Genomic DNA, 21,652 nt, shown 5'->3' on the forward strand with positions numbered 1-21,652 from the left:
CATGAGGTCCTTAAACCTTGAATCTTTTGAGAAGCAGAAAAGAGGACAACCAAGACCCCACAGAACCTTTATCTGTGCAAAGGTTAAGATTAATTTCCCAGTCAGAAGGATCACATTCGTACTTTAATGTTTTTACAAGTACTAGAGCAAGAAATATATACATATATATATATACATATATATATATATATATATATATGCCAGAGGCCGGCTGCTGTTCAGCCAGTATGGAACACAGGCAGGTCAGCCAGCACAGACTCATCCTTAGAATACTACTGTAATTTATCATCATCCCACTTTTGCCTACCTAGGATCAACAGAAAATAATACTTGATCCATGATCTAAAGTGCAAAGAATAGACTGATAAATTTACAACTGTCACCCAATATACAGAAGCTATTGATGCTACTTCAGGAAAATTTTCTCAGTTATTTTAAGAAAGACTTAATTTGAAGTACCTTGTGCTTGGATAATCAGCAAAAGAAAAACATAACATCACAGTAAGAAACACTGCCACAAGTACAAAACACTAAGTAAAGTTTAAGAGTATCTGAAAGCCACTAAATTATGTGAAACTATCTCCCTTTGTTCCCATCAAAAACAAAGCCCATCTTCCAGAACACTTCATTGTAAGTGCATACCCCAAATTTTGACATTCATACCTCATGATTATTCTTTCTAACAGCTGAAACAGCACATACACCATGAGTCCGTGGCATTTCTCTTACTATACTGCTAGGTTTTCAGCAAAAAATTAGTTATGGCCATCAAATATAAAGCAGCAGAAAAACACTGATGGCTCTTCATTGTTGCTGAAAACTGTACAGAAACACACAGAAAGGCTTAAAGTGGCTGTCTAAAGGGTCAACATAACAGATCTACTCCTTTTTTTAAATACTGAACATGTAGTTCCAAAGTATTGCCGTTTGTAATAAAATTGCTCCACCACTCTACGGCACAATAAATTGATCTTCAGGTGTTTCTAAACAAGTACACATATCAAAAAAGGAAGTTCAGGCACACATATGTTTAGCAGAGCTCTTTGATTTTCTAACTCACTAATTGAACTCAAAGGATTTTGCACTGGGACTCAAAAGACTTGCAATTTATTTTCAAGTAATAGATCAATAGTAGAAGCAATATGGAGTAACCTTTCATGATAATAATTCCAGTATTTCTTTCTTGTAAAAAAAACTTTGAAGATGGTCTACACACATTAAAAATAAACATATACTAACATAACAAATTATGTATATTTGGTGGAAAACTTTTACTGTACCTAAATGACTTAAGAACTGAAGTTCTTCATACAAAGAATATTTTATGTGTATTTACTGAAAGGAGTACAGGGAATATCCCGCCACAGAAAACTTTAGAAGTTCAGAAAGTTCCTTAAATGGCTAACAGTTTAGGCAACATTCTTCAAGGTTTAAATAAGTTAGAGAAAAACAGTATCTAGCTCATATTGCTTGAGAGAGAGCTCACTGCAATGGGCCATTTCAGAAACTGTACAGATCCTTCTATCTGGGACTCCAAGAACAGAGAAAACATAAACAATAAAAATAGCTGTAGTAATGCAACTTTTACTTTCACAATTGGAAAGAGTGTGTCCACTGTAAGAAAGAGGACTGGGTTCTGACAAAAAAACTTCTCTCTGCTTACTGAAAGTTGCCTCCACCTATTCAGTCTGGAAGGAGTTTGAACTAGTGCTCTTCTTCAGCATTTGGATTCTGCCCATGTTTGAATGCAGAATCTAGAGTAGATATGATAAGTATGTAGGCGGACCTGCAGTCTACCCCATCTCTCACTTTCCTCTTACTGCTTAGCAGTCTGATCCAAAGCTTTTTGGTGTCCAGGAAAATCTTTGCAAAGAATTTAAGCCTTAAGCAAAAGGAATCACAGGTAAATATTTAACTCTTAACAAGTGAAACTGCCAGAACAGGGATAGAGGTGCCCAGGACAGCTTTCTGGGATCAATACATGGATGACAAATTGTACTATCTCTTGCAAAGCTTCCCTTACCACTAAAAAACAAGCAAAGCACTAGAGCAGGCTGTTAATGTTATTTGTACAACTAAAATTCTTCCTTCACTTAAAAAAATATAATCTCCTGATTTGGAAGAATTTTTTCAACCACAATTTACTATCAGAAATGCCTGTGGTCTATAGTGCTAAAAAACACTTAAGAGAGTATTAAGCTTCAGTCTGTACCCACAATTGAATATAACAGGCACCTCTTCAAAATTCAGACATTAAAATCTAAAGCTGTGGGACTCAGGAGGGCTAGTCTTTTATTATGCTCTTTTCCAAAGTTAAACCCACCAGCACATATATGAGGTGGTTCTTCACGTACTAACATCATGTTGGAAACACATGCAAGGAAATAAAAAACCTCTCTACATATCACTATTTGCAGAAGATGCTTCCTGCAGAAAGCTTTCCAGGAAAAGTCCTCAGTTCTTCAGTAAGTATTCAATGGCAGAAACTTAACACATAAACACATAATTAACCAGTGTCCCAGACACTGAAAAAATTGACAGTTACAGGATAGTCCAAATAAATCCCAGCATGATAAATTTGCTGAAAGAGCCTTCCTTCAAAAACCAGCACTTGTCATAGAACCAAGCCTTCCTGACCAAAGCACCCTCATAACAAAAAAACATATTTTGAACAAGCTGTAACCAGAAACTCATAAGGCCTTTATAATCAACAGAACATGCTTGCCAAAGGGCAGAAAAGTGTGAATATCACAAAATCATTATCTTATAAAAGACATGTTGCAGTGGCCAGCTGAAACCACCAAGTAGGACCAGGAGAGTCACTGGAAAGAAGGAAAGGTATGTGACATTAAAAGACCAGCGAAAGGGCAGAAATTACCCCCAACAGAACAATATGATTGCTTCAGGATTCACCAGAGAAAGGATTACTATTGCTTCATGGTGGCCTAAAAAACCTGTCTCTTGTTCTGTAGTCTTCCCAGAGATTTGTCATTTGGCAATCATAATGAATTTGGTATCTTAGCTCAAGTTCATTCATGCACATGCAATGATTCTATGACCTCTTACATCATATGCAAACAGCATCATGACTGATAATGTCCTCTATTCATATTTCCTTTGTTTACTAGAGTAAACACTCACATATGGATGATGCATAATGTACATAGCTCAGTGCATGCACGCTTTGGTGCAGACACAGAGTGGGCATTTAATTGCTTCTCCTTCTAGTCTTAGGAAAGAACCAAATCCCAATTTATACTAAGGCATTTTGGATTTTTTTTTTCCTTACACTTTTAATCTCTGATGCTGCCATGCTAATTTTACTCTCGAGCAAGCATGGTGTTAAAATATATACAGTACCTACAGCATCAAGAAAGTTATTTTTCCTTTTCTAATGAAGCTAAACAGGTGAGATGCCCTATTGCCTTCAAAAGAAGGAGGAAGAGTTGTTCAGGAAGCAGGTGCAGGGAAGGAAAACACCTGTGGCAGAGGCTTGCCTCTGATGCCTTTTTCGAGCTTACCTAGAAACAGAGGCCATACAAAGTTCAAAGAATAAAACCAGATACATTTAATGAAGGGCCTTCAGGTACCTTAAGGGCAGACAAAGCTTCCCCAAGGGGCTACACCCAAAATGGTCGACAGTCACAAGTTTTTCAGACAGATATAAGTTTGTTCTACTACATATCAGGGCTTAATCCGCTAATTATAGCTTCAGGTAATGAAGTCATATCCCCCTAGTTTGCTCCACCCCCAATTCACTTTTCTTTATATTTTTCAGGGCCTGAGGCTGTAGGGTGTCCTTGAGTTTCAGGCCTAGAAGAATTGTTTTGTCTGACCAAAAATGCACAGACAGTAGCTAATACTTAATGTAGAATTTAGAGTTATGTACTTATGCAGTACAGGTTTTGAAAAATATACAGGCCAAAATCTTAAGGCATCACCTCTTGCAACTTTTTGTTCAACCTGGTCCACTAAACAGGTCGTAAAATTGGGTGAGCAGGCTACTCCTGTCATATTTGTACATGGAAAGAGATATTGATTTGGATATTAGTGTTTAGATTAACAACATTGACAACCATAGATTGTAGCTGACATGACTAAGAAATGCACACATACTAAAAGATAAATACAAACCTGCTGAAAAAATCATATAAGGTAGGCAAAGATAGACTTGGTTGAAAAAGCAGTGTTACATGGCCCCTAAGTTAATACTAGTCACAGTCATGTGTGTTACTGCCCTCCTAGTTTTTTACTGAATCTACAGTACTGAAGAGAGAGGTTTTTACACAGCCTTACTAAAGCAGAACTGTAGAGAATATTTAAATGTCACATAAACTACATTAACATCTATTAAATCACTCAAATTTCACGCTATGGTCTTGGGGTATAGAAATGTAATGAAAGCTTTTTACAAAGGGCTAATGAATAAATCCCTGGGATAACAACACTGCCTATTACCGAGAAAGGACGGAAATAAATTGGAGGACATTAATATGCATTTTTTTCTTTTGAAAGCAAAAAATTGACTCTACAGTAGCTTGGAAGTATTTGACAAGTGCAACCTGTGCTTCAGATAAATCTGTGCACTGTTAAAAACATTGATATCAAGGAGTGTGAAGGCAAGTGTTCCCAGAAATGGAAGGACAGTTAGTGACAAGGAGGAGGGTTAACTAATTTAAATTATATCTGTTAAAGAAAAGATCATACAAAACTTCAAGAAACAGAAGAATGAAGTTTTCCCAGAGAAAAATCAATTAAAAGCAGACATCCCACAATGTTTCAGATACTGTTTCAAGCTGGCAGCATTTTATAGTGTAAATTTGTCTATCTTCTATAGGCTTCTCTATTTTTACTGTCAAATAGAGAAGAATTGTTAGAGGATACCTTTTTAACCCTACCTTCTGTCAAATTTCTCTTTGTCTCAAAGAATACTGCACCCAACTGGTGACTAAAAACCGAAATTAACATTTATTCAGCAGGAATTTGTTCTTCAGCTTCACTCACCAGAAATGGCATCAAAGCTGCCGTTTCCTTTGGTAGTCATCTGCATTCCTGTTAAGGTACCAAAACTAAGCAGTTTTGCCTCAACTTTTGGGTTTTGCAATATTGAAGGGGCCCTCTGGGCAAAACAAGTGTTTAACAACATAAGAGGGCACGTCCCTACTGAATAGCTATTTACTTTGGGTTGAAGAGGAGAAAAAAACCTCAGTAAAAGTCAAACAACCCATCTCATCACATGACACGGGTGCATACCAGAATGTTGGTTATTTATTGCCTCCATGGAAACATTTATTGCATACATGGAGACACTTCTCAGATACTTTCCTTTATAAGAAGAAAAAAAGCAGGAGCAGAACAGTTTATAAATATTTGGGAGATTTTGATTGATTATTGTTGATTACAATTACAAAGGTCTAGAAAATTTGGAAAACAACACTCTTGAGATATAGGAATTTGGATTCGCTCAGCCTTACCCTGTTTGGATTTAAAAAACCATTTTTTTTGCCAAAGCTGTTTCTGTTCTAATTCCTGAGCAAGTAAAGGTACTTTGCTAAGAAACAAACAGCAAGGCTTGGTTGCAAAAGAAACTTAAGTATCAGCTTTGCAAAGACTAAATCCAAGTCCTTCATTCATCATTTTAAGCAATTCTAACATGCACATGTGCTTCTTTTTCCACAGATTGTAGAGCTGGAAGACAAAAGAGTGCAAAGGCATTTGGCAATTGTTAAAATAAGTGAAATGTCCTAAAATGGAACATTGAAAAAGAAACATGTGCATTTCTGGTGCCAATCCACTGAATTCAAATCATTGAAGTCAAACCAAAACAAATACTATTTTGGCCAACAATGAACTTTAAGTTTACCAATCTTATTTATTAAAAAATAAAATTAAATTAAAATCCTGTATCTCAAGCAACTGAATGTTGCACACACAAATGGCATAATAATATAATAATAATTTTGGTGTGCTATCAGGATACTTAGAATGGATGTGAGATAAAGTAGTCAGACAGTGCAATAGGAAGAGTAGCAGTTATCCATTCTTCCAGTAATTCACTTTTCTATTAAAATTAGTTTATGTTCTTTAGCAGTATATATTAGTATCTTTTTATTTTAATATCTTTTAAAAATTGGATTTAATTTTCAGAGCACTTCAGAGCCCAGGCTTTTACCAGGTTCCACTGGCAGGTTTCACATAAACTGATGGTTCCTATTTAAAAAAGACTTGCATTTTCAACAGGAGGGAAATGTTTAAGAACAGTATCTCTTATGCACTATACCAAGTAATAACCCTGGAAATTATCACTGTGAACTAAAAATAAACTCCTCAACAAAAGACAAGTCAAACCTTTACCATCTACCTCAATCTCCGTGGTTTGGGGTAGGAGAAGCTGTTTTCAATACTATTTGTCATTTCATATTAGAGAGAGATTTTGGAAAATACTACACATGTGGCTACAGGTATCTTGCTATTTTACAGCAAATGAACAATGTTTTGTAAAGCCATACACATTTATTGCATGGTAAGTGATACTTTAAAGAAAATAAATGAATCCTCAGAAAGATCAAAAGTAATCCCTGCTCCTTTCTATCACAAAAGTCATTCCTGACTTCAAAACCACAGGAAAAGCAATGGCAACTATGTCAGACTTCTACATGGCAGCAGAAAGATCCGATTCTTTTGGTTCCAAATATTACACTTAATTGCATACTTTTAAATCAGTGTAGCATTAGTTTCTGTGCTAATATACTGCTTGTACTGCTCAGGGAGGAGCCAGTCTGATATAAATTGAAAATTACAAACTTAATATAATTTTTCATCTATTATACAGGACCACTTCCCAAGGGATGTGAAAAGAAACAGTATTTATAAGAAGAAATGCAAATAACTTATCACTTTCCAACTGTCAAAATTCCTTAAGAATACTAAGAATGAAGGAAAAAGAGCTAAATTCAGATCGCAAACTGTCCATGGCCTGGCTATATTCAACACCTACGCACACAGCCTTATTAATAAAAGGTTCAAGATCATTTAAAAGGCAATTGCTTATGTCTATAATACTGTAGGTATGCCAGTAAATTAAGAGCCTTTGGGTATATTTTTCTTTTATCATGTCTTCCCATCTTTTGTTCTTTTGGTAATAAAGCTAAATAGTTGTACCCTTTCAAAAGAGATACTACTCTCTTACACACTTCTAATTTCTATTTTAACACAGCACTTGGAAATACACATTTCACACATATATACCTACCAAACAACTTGTGTTCACAAGGCTCTTCCTGACCACCTTGGTAAGGAATTTCATAGGACTATATTTCTTGAAATTAAGAAAAAAGGTGTAATGTAAGACCCATCTGTCACACTAACATCTCATACTACTCCTACTGAAATTCCTATAGGGAAACAGGTACAAGTAAAACCATGAAGACCAGCTCCTACACAAGGCTAGGGGGTTTACCTTAATGTAAAGTAGAACTGAAAAAGACACTCTGTATGAGACCTCCCTGCACCTTAAACATACCACCACGGTTATGCACTTTCAAATCTACCATGTATTGCACTTTAATATTTTCTGAAGTACAGAAAAGATTCTCTCTCAGACTTCAGGATTAGAGCTAAAGGCCTGCTATTCTAAGGCTTTTGACTTTGAGCACATTCTGGATGTGAAATCAGCATCTCCTCATAGTGGTCTCTCCCCTGTAATGAAAACTAGGATGCAATACATATTTTTAATGCACAAGCATGATACTAAACATCTGCATAAACCACAAAGCAAAGCTTGTCCTGGTGTTTACAAATCTTACACAGAAGATAACCTAACTGCATTATATTTACCTTATGCAGCAGACAAGTTCAAACTTGTGTTAAGTAAAGACCCATCCTTAAGAGAAAAAAATACAGCTGTCGCCCGTGTGTGTGCTTCTCATGATCTTTCACCCAGCCTATGCAGAGACATTGCTCTGCCTGCAAGTCCCTTATTGAATATCATAAGGTAACAGCCTGTCTCATAAATATTTACTTGAGAAAAGAATAACCAGATACATCTTTTCTTATGGTGCATTTTCTAGCTTAAACTCAAGTGGGTTTTTTTGCAGATGTACAATGAAATTCTCAATATCTATGCTATCACATCATATTTCTGTTCTATTTCAGGTAATTTAAAAAGTACCCTGTACACAAATTAGATTTAAAATCTAATAAACAGCACATATGACTTCTGAGCAGCAGGCAAACAAGCTAGTTGTACCTGTAAATGGTCTTTGACCAACTCTTATCAAAGACAAGACCAGCATACAGTTCTGTATCTTCCAACAGAGTGCTGCCTGCATGCTTATCTCTGCTTTCAACTTCTTGTACTTTTGCAGTTACCTACAATGACGATGGGAAGGTCAAATCTATCTACCCAATCAATCCCAGCAACTAAAAAATATTTGACATCAATGCATTGCTTGTTGAGGGCTAGGTATATGCAGAGGAAGGGGAAAAGAATGGCAGGGGGAGGAAGGGAAGAAATCATAAATTTTATGGAAACATCATGGGTAGGAATTGACGGCACCTCTAGTCAAGATTCAGTCTCTCTGACATTACTCCTAAAATACACTGCACAGTCTCATCCAACTCTGACGACTCCCTATGGAGTGGTCTACCTGCTGCATGCAATGACTGCTCTCTCTCTACCCAGTTTTCTGCAGATTGGAGTCTGCTGTACATTAGGAAATATTCTTATTACAGGAGTGAGGCAGTGGAAAAAGGTCACGCTCCCAGTATGATGACCTCACTGATGTGGTCATTAGATGGTCAGTGCTAAACCCAGATTATAAAAATCAATTGAAACTGAACCTAGAGAGCAGCTAAGTAAGTATCCTAGCTTCATGTGTCTCTCATTTGATAACAGACGAGTTGTAAAAACAAGAACTTTGGCATATATTCAATACCTTATTTCATGTTTTTACTTGCAACAAGTCAGGCTTGCATGTGCACTGAGGTATGCAGGCACAGGTGTAATATTCTGAGTCCTTACATGAAAACTACATCCATGAAAAGCACAGCATTCACTCAATCTAAACATCAGGAGAGCATTCACACTGGAGTCAGAATCTGAATGCAGCTACTGTAGGTTTTTATCTTTCGTACACACCATCTGATTACAGAAAAAAATCTAAAAAACCTGAATAAAGGTATATTTATGAAGGAAGATATGAAAATAGGTACATTCTTTACTATTTGTTTATTAAAAGCCTAGTGCACAATCTGAAATACTCCAGATAACATAGTAACTAAAAACTACAAATTCACCATTTAATTTTGTTGCTCTTAAAACTCTATATTCAAAGTCCAATTAGAAACTTTTGAACGAAGAAAAAAAGTCTCTAGGCAAATTTACAAGTAATAAAGCAACTTGTATCAATCAGTTGTGTCTCAATTCATTCTGTGTATTGACAGAGAATTCACTTAAATACTACAGTTTTCTTTCCTAAATTGGAGCCATTAATGCTAAATAAGGAAGGGTAGACAGCTACTTCACACATCAGTAAAGTGGTATTAGCTTCAAGCAAATGAGGTCTCCTTTCTTCTTTCAAACACTCTGGAACAGCTGCAAAAGGTTTTACCCTGGTCTAATGTGACAAAATTACTCACCTTCCCCATCGGGGCTCATATTTTCATAGGAGTCCCAGCGTATTAGTGGGTCTGATGTATTGTAATCAACTATTACTCCGTGATCATTCAGAAGGTGTTCACATCCTAAAATGAAACACGTGGTTGAGACCAAAAATTATCAGTCACATATGTAATTATATACACACACAGATGTATGTATGTAGCCTTCTGACAGACTTTTGCTCCCTGAATGGCAACACCCTATTCTTAAATGTCAGAAGCAGCAAGAGGAGAAGAAAGGTTAAATAAAACAGTTTAAAAATAACAAAAAAAAAAGTTTAATTTATCATTCAGAGAATTTTATCTTGAATTTTTTGATTATGATGTAGGCTGATAACTTGGATAAGTCCCTAAACACAACTAACACAGATGATTGGCCCAGTCCTGGAGTGTCAGACATGATAAAAAGCTTTTGAGAATGAAACCATGAATATCTATAAGGAGATGGTTCTAAATGAATTATAAAATTAGACTTTGTTACAGATTTTATTCTGATTCATATAGGTTATCATTCTGACACCAGAGCAATTTATCACTAAGGATGAACAGGGAGAGCTGAAAACTGTGACTTCATGTCCCTTCCAGTTCCCCCAAGGTGGCAGCTCTGCAGAATCTGAGACTAGACAGCTGGCTTTCAATGTGTTTTGCTGCATTTAAGTATGCTCTGGACTTTTCAGCAGTAACACATTTTTGTACCCTTAACAAGGCATTAAATAACATTCAGGTTTTAAAGTTCAAGTTTTAATGTTCAGGTTTTATCACTGGATACAGTGAGGAATTTAGGCATAGTCCAGTGATACAAAAGCAAAGTACAGGCATCAAGAATTCATGACCTTGAACTTGGCTTTGATACTGATACAAATCAAAAAGACTGTCTTTTCTCCTCTGTCTAGATAAGGGAACAAAGAAATCCTCAGTTATCAAACCTTTGGCTATGTCTGCAAAGCAAGTCCTACTGTAAATTTTTCTAAAGCCACAGTATTACGCACATACTGTGACTTTCAAAACAAAAATAGTTACAATTAGGACAAGATGCTATGGTCCTATACCTTTATGTGCAGCCTGGAAAAAGCCATCTGTAGAGTGTTTCTGTGATGACATTTGTCACAAGGCAAATTTATAAACTTTATTATTAAATATTCAGGGGTCTTATATTCTTGGCAACTGCATTCTTTCTTAAAAATATCACAGTCAGTTATGTTCCAGAATACTGTGTCTAGCTACAAGCTACAGAATTATATTAATAAAGCAAACTCAGAGAAGCATGATGGGAGTGGTCAGGACTGAAAGATTTTCCCTGTAAGGAAAGGCTGAGGGGTCAGGGCTTCTTCAGTCTGGACATGAGATGGTCTTGACATGGAGCTGACAGAAGCCTCCTGAAGGCTGTAGAGGAGACAGCCATGTTGGAGTAAGGCAGAAGGAAAAGAAACAGGCAAAATTCAGAGTCAACATAAGGAAAAAATAATTCCACTATGAGGACAGTCAGACATTTAAATAGCCCAACCACTGAGGCTGTGATGTTTCTGTCCTTGAAGTTTTTCATTATTTGACTGGACAAAGCTCTAGGCAAACCAGTCCAATCTCACAAATGAGCCTGGTTTCAGCAAGAGGATGGACTAGAGATACCCTGCAGTTATTCTACAATTCTATACTATTTTCAGATGCAGAAAACTCATTTTGCAGAAACTGTACATAAGTATTTCAAGATGTCACTGAAAACCAGGAAATAAACTCTCAAACCAATTCATAGGTTAGAAAGCAAACATTACTAGCAGTGCTGGCAGCATGGGGATTTCTCCTCAAAGCATGTACCCCTAGTAACCCAACAGACCAGGTTATATTCCTGAAACAAATACATACTCATCGCATTTCCTGAATACATGCATATATGCTAATTATTTCTGTGGACTTGTCTGGATATGGTTCTAGATTTTCAGATTAACTGTGACAGCTACAGCTGCTCTGTAGCTGCACAGATAATTTGGAATAACAGACACCGACTGGACCAGCCCAGCCCATTCCATAACAGAAATAAACAACACCCCAGGTGTGAATGTGATTGGCTGAATTCAAGCTCAAATACGGGACCACAGCCAATCCCGTTGAACAACGAATGCACCCGTACCATTGGCCAGTGAGCTGGGCGGAGTTAAGACCCTTAACCAATCGTTTGTCAGCGTGGGGAATTCAAAGCCCTGTAAAAGGGAGCGCATCAATAAACCTCGGCTGGTGCTGCATGAACTTGGGGTGTCATTGTCACATTCCTGTCTCCAACATCTGCAACAATTAATCTTTTCTTTTTGAGAGTATTTCAAACATGTGGTGATATAATGTACTTCTCTTATCATTCTTTGTTCTAATAGACGATCCTTATTCTCAAAACCAAGATCTCTACTAGGACATATTAACCACCAATATAAGTAAATAAAGAAGTATTAGATGGCACAAGACTTGTTAGTCACAGATGTATAGAGAATTAAAAATTTCATATTTTTTACAAGAGAAGTGGAATAAGGAAGGAATAAAATTATTTTTTAAAAAAATGTATATTTCAATATGATTTATTTTCAAATTGAGCATATTTTTTTGTTCTCTATGCTCACCTTGAATTTTCTCTGGAGTTTCTGAAAACACTAATTCCACCTTGCTGTAATCAGGGAAACGGTCATCTGAGAACAAAGGACAGGATTTCAGCAAGATGTTTGCCAGGAGAGCAGTTTCACAGCACTCAGAAATCAGAATTCTCTATAGCTATCTATAAATGCACTCTCATCACTCTTCCCTTCCCACTTGCAACTTAGTGATCTGCTTCTAAAAGCCACATTCTTTGTGTCACACACTCTTCAGAAAAGACCACATAAATGCCAGCTGGAGTTTTGCTTGCTTTCTAGAACAGTCAAAAGCAGACGAGATGTAAAGTTCCTAACCCACTCTCTAGACAGTAGACAGACATGCCTTATAAAGAAAACACACCCAAGAAAATTAAAATTGTTCCCCTTATTGGCTAAACCACAATACTTGACCACAGAACTTTTAGTAGCCTTATGTTGTATGTTGCAGGAAAATATGCTTGATTTTAGTTTGCTGAGGATGTTCCAATCCTGCATATAAACACAATAAAACTGACAATAAGATTTGGAAAATATGAGGACTAGTCTGTCTGAAAAATCTGTGTCCATTCTTTGATATTCTGAAGCATATTAAATGACTCAAGATTATTTCACAAACACATTGTCAGACTTTATGACTGTTTTCACTAGCCAGAAAAGGGGACAATTTAGCTCATCTTATTTTCTTCAATGGTGACTAAGAAAGTCACCATTTAAATGAATGTCAGTTGTCTTTATAAATGTGAGAGAAGGTGATAAGGACTATGTAAGAGTATCTGAATTACTCTGACAAGTTAACTTGCTTGAAGAGCTTTTCCTGTCATTAGGGTTTTACTGGTGTTATACACTACAATTTATCTAACTCAAAGCAATATCCCCTTCCCCAAAAATAAAGGGGGGGGAAAAAAAGAATCCTTTTTTTGAAAACACATGCTGAAGAAGATCATCACATGCACATGCCTGCACACCCGCACACATACACATCCAACCAACCACAGAAGACAAGTACCTTTGTTGGCATTATCCAAATCTTCTTTGCCAAACACCAAGCTATACCCTTGAATAGCTCCAGTGTGAAACTGAAGGCGAAAAATCACATCACGAGTAGCTGACCTGTATTTTTTGTGATAACACTTCATCTAGAAAGACAGAGCAACACTTGATGTCAGAAAGTATTTTCTTACAATACCAAACAAATGTCTGTGTATATTAGTTGCTAACTAAAGTAGGCACAACACAATTTCTTGTAGACATTTCTGATGTTGAAACAAGCAGGATATGCATTATTAAATGCTTTAAAATTACACAGGCCCAAGGCAGGATACTTCTAGATATGTAAAAAACAATAATCACTATTTTCATCATTATCATTCACCTGTCAGTAGGTTATGAGGCAGAATTACAATATCTGGCAGTACAATATTGAAATGCTGACCGGTATACAGACTTCTTCCCTACCAAATTAATGTATTTCAGCACATCCATTTCAAAATATGAGCAAGCCTGCAAGCTGATTGTATCTATTTTAGGACTTGTAAAAAACCTGCTCTAGTGATAATAGGATCTTATTTGAAGTTATTACAGGGAGTTGAGAGTTGTTTTGACACGTTGGCTAGAACAGAGAACTCTACAAAACTATGAAAAGTCTAGTATGAATTTCAGTAGCTAAAAGTGAATACAATACCTATTCTCTAATACCAGCTTCCCTTGGTCTAAATCTATGGATATTTTACCTACTAATTCTCTAAGAGTCTACTGTAATACAAAGGCACTCGGCATTCTTATAGGTATATGTAAAAAATTCAGCAACCTTAGTCACAGGACTGAAAATTTTGTTATACTGTACTGATTATATCAGGATTTTATGAAAAAGCAGATATTACTGAAATGCATTAAAAAGAAAACAAATATCACTTTTATTAAAGCCAGAATAAGAAAAGCATCCTAGATAGAAAATGCCAAACAATTGAAGAGCATAGAGTTATTCTAATGAAATAATGCAAGAAAGATGTAGGAGCTAAGGAGGGATAGTTCCAAAAGTTGGAGTTAATAACTCATAGTTATGAAATTCTTCTCACTACAGAATCTGAAAACTCTAACGTAAGATGTTACTACCTAGCCTTCATTATAGTAACTCCATGATATCCTGAATTCCAGAAGTTAACCAGCACTGACTATATACCTGGCACACAGGACAGCTTCCAAAATATTTCAGCCCATACACCAGAAATGTTTTCTTTTCAAGTATTCTGTACGTATCACATATTCCTAGCCCATTATAAGGGCTGGGAGATTCTCTATGCATGTAATCTCTGTTTTATCTGAAAGTGAGGAGGTTGTTTGTTTGTTTGTTTGTTTGAAGAGAATCCCCTACAGTATATTGGCCAGATAAAATAGTACTTGCTTCTTTGTTTAGACAGTGCTTTACATGCACAAAAAGGAACATTTTATACACACCTCTGTCTATTAAAGGGATCTACTTCCTTTTAGTCCAACTAAAAGGAACAACTACCAGCAAGTTTGCTCAGAAGTAAAAAATGGACAGAAACAGAATTAAGAGAGCTCTGATAAGACATATTAGAACTAACCTGCTCCAAAATGTAGAATTGGCACAAAAGCAACTGTGATAATTCCATTTAATTGCATTTATGAGCAAAAATACTTGAAAAGAGCTTATTTAAATTTATATACATCCATCCACAATTTAAGTTTTGACTTTGCATATTTGTTGGATTTACTCAAAATGTATTATCTTTTACATAATCTCATTAATAAAAATGCTTAATGAGAGAAGGAGTTCCTCCTTCTTTGTACTTTGTAATTCAAAGTACCAGTCTCGGATTTAACCTAGATTAATTTAAAATTAAATAATTAAAAAATTTAATTATAATTTTAGCTCTAAATAACTTACCTACAGAGAACTGTAATTTTTAATGAAAAATCTGCCTTCTCTTACAATCAGCAATATTTTATCTCTATATCCATAGACTGACAATATCTTTTAGTACTCAGTATGCATAATAAGCTTTCAATGAAGTCTAGACATAAATTTGAATTCTGACTCCACTACCTTTCGTTGTTATAATCAAGAATTTATGCAAGCCACTGTAATGTGCTGGAAAATTCCTATATGCCTTTGTAGATGTCAGTGCAGCTTTTCAACAGCTGCATCTGATCTGTATCTCCACATGCTATTCACATGCTGTTAACAAATTCCCTAAAGCTAAGGCAAGAAAGGATATTTTATTTACCTTTTAAAAACAAACAAACATGCATTTCAAGTAGTTAAACTTTTGGAATTGGAGATGAAGCATCTTACAGATCATTATTTGTGTCTCATACCACTAAAGGTTTTGCTTAAACATAATAAAAAAATATTCAGAACTGAAGTCTTTGTTTAGGAAATACTGAAATGCTGAAAAAGACACTGGTTTGTTCAGAATTATCTCAAATAACAGCATGAGATTAAGAAAGATTATCTCTTTTAAAATAATGCATTACTGAAAAGCTACATGCTCTTTTTTCATTCTAAAATCTCATTTGAGACATACTGAGTTTATCTCAGACCAAGTTCTGTTGTGATCTATTCCATTTCCTTAGGTACCAACAGTCCTTCAAAAAGTAACAAAATGTTCTTAATTTGAAACTGTCTCAAACTTTCAGAGTATGCCAATTTATAATAGTGTATTCAAAAACTTTCTCCATTTTTCTGTAAAAGAACAAAAGAACAATATGAATAGGGAGGGAAGATAAAACAATCTGATACCAAGGACACTGCTGTGGTTTAGGAATGGTATTCCTCAATTCAATGCTCCCACTGAAACACATCAAACCACTCACCACTCGACCACACCCTCTCCCCTTCTCCCCAGGCACAAAAGGTGAAGATCAGGGACTGAGATAAAAATAATTTACTGAAAGCAGCAGTGAAATAAGACAATGAACAGTAACAGCAACAATACTAAGAACAGAGCGTACAAGAAAAAACCAACAAAAAATGAATGAGGCACATACAATTGCTCACACCTCCCCCTCATAAAATCCTCAAAACTGCCCAACTGCTCCTCCCACCACGCAATCTGAACCAGAAGGAAGCCCTTCTCCATCCCCCAAAAATGAAACAAGGTGGTATAGAATAACCGCTGTGTCCTAGCCCCTCCTGGCTACTGCAAAAATTAAACCTGTCCTGGTCAGGACCAGGACATTATCCACCCCTTATTCTATGCCATCTATTCATGCCCAAATCCCACACCTTCCAACTATACACATTTATATATATATATATATATATATATACACACACATATATACACACACACACAAGCACAGGTATCATTTCCATAGCTACTGGCCCAATCCCTCCAAGATGTTTGCTGAGTTCATTCAGTCCAATACTGTGAGTTCCATCGGTCCTAGGTGTCTTTTAGGGCAGAAGGGCTGCTGTGCACTGGGGTGGTTGCAAGCTGCACCAGGAGCTCATGACTGGTATATCTGGAGCAGTTCCATCCTCACTCTTCATGGCAGTTATTACATACAGTGGCAATGTCATTCAGCAACCAACATTATACAATTGATTATTACTGACTGTCCTCACCCAAAAATCAAATCCCCTTGAGGTACACATCGTGCTTTCCTGTCCCTCTGCATTACATACCAAGTGCACACTGGTCCTTGAGCAAAAAGAATCCCATGGATGGGATTTGCTTGAAACAGAACTAATTCAAACTGTCTTCACTAACATATTCCTCATGTGCCATAAGATCTTTACTCCCTTCTGCAGTATGTGGAAGTTTGGATTGGGCAGAGCCAGCTCAATTGGTGGAGTTCTAGTGTTAACTACCCAGTGGTGTTCACTACATCCAATGTTTGAAGATCCCACCATCCATTGTTTTCAAAATGGTTTTTAACAGTCCATGGTAACGTCCAGTTTTCCCAGAGGCTGGTGCATGATAAAGAGTCTGATACACCCACTCCATACTGTGCTGTCTGGCCCAGGTGTCCACGAGGCCATTTTTTAAATGAATCCCATTGTCCAATTCAATTCTTTCTGGGGCATCATGTCTCCACAGGACTTGCTTTTCAAAGCCCAAGATGAAGCTCCTGGCAGTGGTGTGAGGCACAGGGTACATCTCCAGCCATCCAGTGGTTGCTTCCACCACTGTAAGAAGATAGCACTTGCCTTGGTGGGTTTGCCTGAATATAATGCAATCAATCTGCCAGACCTTCCCATATTTATATTTTGACCGTTGTCCCCCATACCACAGAGGCTTTACCCACTTGTCCTGCTTGATTGCAGCACATTTCACAGTTATGGATAATCTAAGAGATAGAGCCCTATGGTTAAATCCACCCCTCGATCATAAGCCCATCTGTATGTTGCCTTTCTTCCCTCATAACTTGAGGTGTCATGGGCCCACCAAGTCAAAAAACCCTTATGTTGCCAGTCCAGGTTCACCTGAGACACTTTAATCTTGGCAGTTGATCCACCTGTTATTGCAACATTCTCCAGTAGCCTGACTCTTCGGTATGCGCACATCTACATGAGGCACTTTTGCAGCCAACTTCTGTATCCAGGTAAAAATGTCTTGCCACAATTCAACAGCCCGGATAGGTTTACCTCTGTGCTACCAATTAATCTTTTTCCACTGGTACAGACACCCCCACAGTGCACTTGCCACCATCCATGAGTGAGTGTGCAGGTAGAGTGCTGGCCATTTCTCTCATTCAGTGATACCTAAAGCCAAATGGATGCCTTTCAGCTCTGTGACCTGACTTGATCCACCTTGTCCCAACTTGTCACATAGGACTCAATACAGCAGCTTCCTGTTTTCAATGTATACCTACAATACGACAGGAACTTCAGGTGAAGACAGTATATTGCTTTCCATTTTCTGGTGCTGATTATATAGTGAAGCCTTCTCAGCACGTCACCTTCTCCTCCTGCTTCTCTGATGTTAGTACAGAATTTTTGCCTTCAGTCCAGTTTGTGTTGACTTCTAAGATCCCTGGGCAACTGGGGCTTCCTATTCAAGCTCACTGTGTGATCAGCATGACTCACTCCATGAAGTGTCAGTGACACGTATGAAACATCCTTTGAACATCCAACCCAGAATTGGCAGTTGAGCTGCCAGGAGGAGCTGTGCTTTGGTGTCAATCACTTCTGACGCAGCTCAAACCCCTTCATAAGCCGCCAGGATCTCTTTTTCAGAAGGAGTGTAGCAGATCTTAGATCCCCGAGTCCGGAACCCCAGGGCTTATCCTCAGATGAGTACCTGGGTACCTTTTGCCAGACACTCCAGGAAGGACCATTCTCTTCACCTGCAGTACAGAGCACACTTTTCACATCTTATCCTGTCCTGACTGGCCCAAATGCTACTGTATGAGCAGTCTTTTGTTTGATTGGTTCAAAAGCTTATTGTTGATCAGGACTACACCTGAAGTCATTCTTCTTCCAGGTCTCTTGGTAGAGAGGCCTTACAATCTAACTGAAATCTGAAAAATACATCCTATGAAAAACCTAGGAAAGCCTGTGTTTCCTTCTTGCTGGTTAGCAGGGATATAGCTGCTTTTTTTTTATCACATCCACTGGAATCTGAAAACACTCATCTTGACATTTTACTCCTAAAATCTGAATTTTTTGGGCAGGTCCCTTGACCTTACTCTGCTCTACGGCACAACCGGCCTTCAAGAGGACCTGGATTATCTTCTTGCCTTTCTCAAAAACATCCTCTGCTGTGTAACCCCAGAGAATGCTGTCATGGTGTTGCAAGTATTCTGGAGCATTGCCCTTTTCCAGTTCAGTCTGGATCAGTACAGGGCAAATAGTGGGGCTGTGTTTCCAGTCTCGAAGCAGTCCATTCCAGTCGTAGTGGACACTCCTCCAGGTAAATCAAACTGTCAACCTGCACTCTTCTGCTAAAGGAATCGAGAAAAATGCATTAGCAATGTGAAAAGTGACACCAGTTTGCTGCTTTGGACTCCAGTCCATAGTGAAGCTCCAGCATGTCCAGCACAGCAGCACTAGAGGTGGTGTGACTTTGTTTAGGCCACCATAGTCCAATGTCAGTTTCCAATCTCCAATGGATTTATCACTGGCCATACAGGACTATTAAAGGGTGAGTGAATCTTGCTGAGCACTCTCTGGCTTTTCAGTAGATGAACCATTTCACACATAGGGATCATGGTGTCCTGGTTTGTTGCAGTGCTGTCAACAGTACATTATTGTGGTAGCGATTGATATCTGTTGTTTCTCAACCCTCATCAGTCCCACAGCAGAAGGGTCCTTTGAGAGACCAGACAAGGTGTTAAGCTGTCCAGTTTCCTCTGTCTCCACAGCAGCTATCCCAAAAGCCCAAAGATGCCCTTTTGGCTCCTGGAAATACCCTCTCCTGAGGTAATCTATCCCAAGGATGCATGGGGTCTTTGGACCAGTCCCAGCTGGGTGTTTTTGCCATTCATTCCCAGTCAGGCTCACTACAGCTTCCAGTACAGTCAGCTGTCACCCCAGAAATAGCAAAAGATTACAACCCTACATCTCAATGTCATCAGGGCATTGTGGACTGGTGTCAACTAAAACCTTACACTCACATGGGTCTGATGTGCCAGGATGTGATGGGATCCACACAGTCCAATAAATCAGACTGTCCCTTTCTTCCACCTGGCTGAAGGTAGGGCCCCTCCTGGTAACAGTACTTGTTGCTCATTTCTTGTTAGTATGGAGGCCCCTTCAAGAACATTGAAGAAACATCAGTCCTCCTATTCTGTCTGAGGACTTACTCACTGGAAACTGGAGCAGGATTTATCCTTTAAGAATTTCCTGCACTAGTTGTGCTTCCCCTGAACTCACACACCAGTGCTGCTAGGACACCTCCATATATCCTCTCCATAGTTATGCAGGTAAAACCACACGTTACTTTGTGGTGTCTACCCTCTCTCTTGAGCAGAACAACACTTTTTGCTAATAGCAGAGACTGGTCTGTACTGGCAGGGCATGGGACACTTCTTAAAACTGCTGGTAGTCCTCTTTAAATTGCAGGAGGTCCTGGGACAGTCTTTCCACAGACAAGGTGCAGGTCCATAGGATAGCCAGAGTTTGGTAACCAAATTATCCACTCTTTGTTCACCTTCTTTCCATGACATCACTGTCAATGAGTTCGTAAACAGCGATGGTGCACTTCCTAGGAACTTCCACCACATGTGGTGTTTGTGTACACTGGACTTTATTTGGATTTATAGGGAATTGCTCATTACTTGAAGCCTTATAAAATACATCCAGCACAGCTAATTCTCTCAAGTCCTGGATACCTTTCTCCATGGTGTTCCACTTGTCTCAGTGCACTAACAGATCACCCTTGTTAGGATGCAAGACACTCCTTATACTTGACAGGAGTCACTCCAGAGGCTGAGAAACTGTCCTCTTCCCAATCCCTATGTACACATTCCAGAACAGGGATCCCAATTGCTTGGCTTTATTACCATCTGGTTTCATATGGTGGGCCACAATATCCCAGCATCGGACCAGCCACATACCAGCTACCCAGCTGGTGGCTGAAACCTTTATCCATATCTCATAGCTCACCTAGGGACAGGGAACAGGTGATTATCTCTGGCCCTGCTTCTTCCTCTTGTGGAGTGCCCTACTGCCTCTTCATTCCTCATTATGCCAACTAATTCAGTCTTGGATTTCTCCTTCTGTACAGGGGCAACTGCTACCAGCACATGATGTCCCCCTGGTCCAGCTGCCGTCTGAGTGGCCACAGTGCCTGCTGACTGCTTTCCACCCTTCCCCCTGAGGGTGCTGTCTGGTAATGTCCAATAAATAGGAGCCAGAGCCCAGCACATTACAAAACAGAGTCTTGTAGTTGTTCAAGGGTGAACTTACAAGCCACTGGAGCAGAACAGTCCTTCAGAAGCTGGCCCATTTTCTTCTACCTTCCACACCACTCATGACAAACCACCCTGGGGGCAGATCTCTGAAAGACCCTCCTAAAAATCTCCTGTAACTGTAAACATGATGTGGACCAGACTGAGGAAAGCTGGCAGACCTAGCACAAGAACATGCTTTCCTAAATATCCAAGGGGAATTCAAAATTCTCAAAAACTGTTGTAACAGGTCTGAAAGAGAAAAAGGAAGTGAAAAGCTGGGGAAAATCATTCTCTCTTGTTTCCCACACAAACTGGGTATGATTAGTAATGGACTCCCAAAGGTAGTACTGGAGAGTTAAGGGCAGGAGAGCAGCACTCAATACACATCCCAAATGAGCCTCATTGTCCTTGAGCTGGTATCACAGAGTACATCAATAAAACAATCCTGATCCCTCTCCCTGATCTGAAAAACATCATGACAGTTAGGTACCACACCACATGGACAAATCAAACAACAT

The 21,652-nt window shown here is 38.4% G+C and overlaps 1 protein-coding gene across 5 annotated transcripts in view; it reads right to left on the reverse strand.

Moving 5' to 3' along the window:
- The window catches only part of TNS3 (tensin 3), a 185,138-nt gene that overhangs the window by 62,825 nt on the left and 100,661 nt on the right, over nucleotides 1-21,652 (reverse strand). For all 5 annotated transcript variants that reach the window (XM_056486183.1, XM_056486182.1, XM_056486180.1 and 2 more), the window contains 3 exons: nucleotides 13,279-13,408; nucleotides 12,264-12,329; nucleotides 9,640-9,744 (listed from right to left, as the gene is read on the reverse strand). In XM_056486183.1, the coding sequence (XP_056342158.1) occupies nucleotides 9,640-9,744; nucleotides 12,264-12,329; nucleotides 13,279-13,408 (301 nt within the window). The remainder of the gene's footprint in view (nucleotides 1-9,639; nucleotides 9,745-12,263; nucleotides 12,330-13,278; nucleotides 13,409-21,652) is intronic.

The sequence above is a fragment of the Oenanthe melanoleuca genome, chromosome 2 (genome assembly GCF_029582105.1).
Source record: "Oenanthe melanoleuca isolate GR-GAL-2019-014 chromosome 2, OMel1.0, whole genome shotgun sequence".
Lineage (NCBI taxonomy): Eukaryota > Metazoa > Chordata > Aves > Passeriformes > Muscicapidae > Oenanthe > Oenanthe melanoleuca.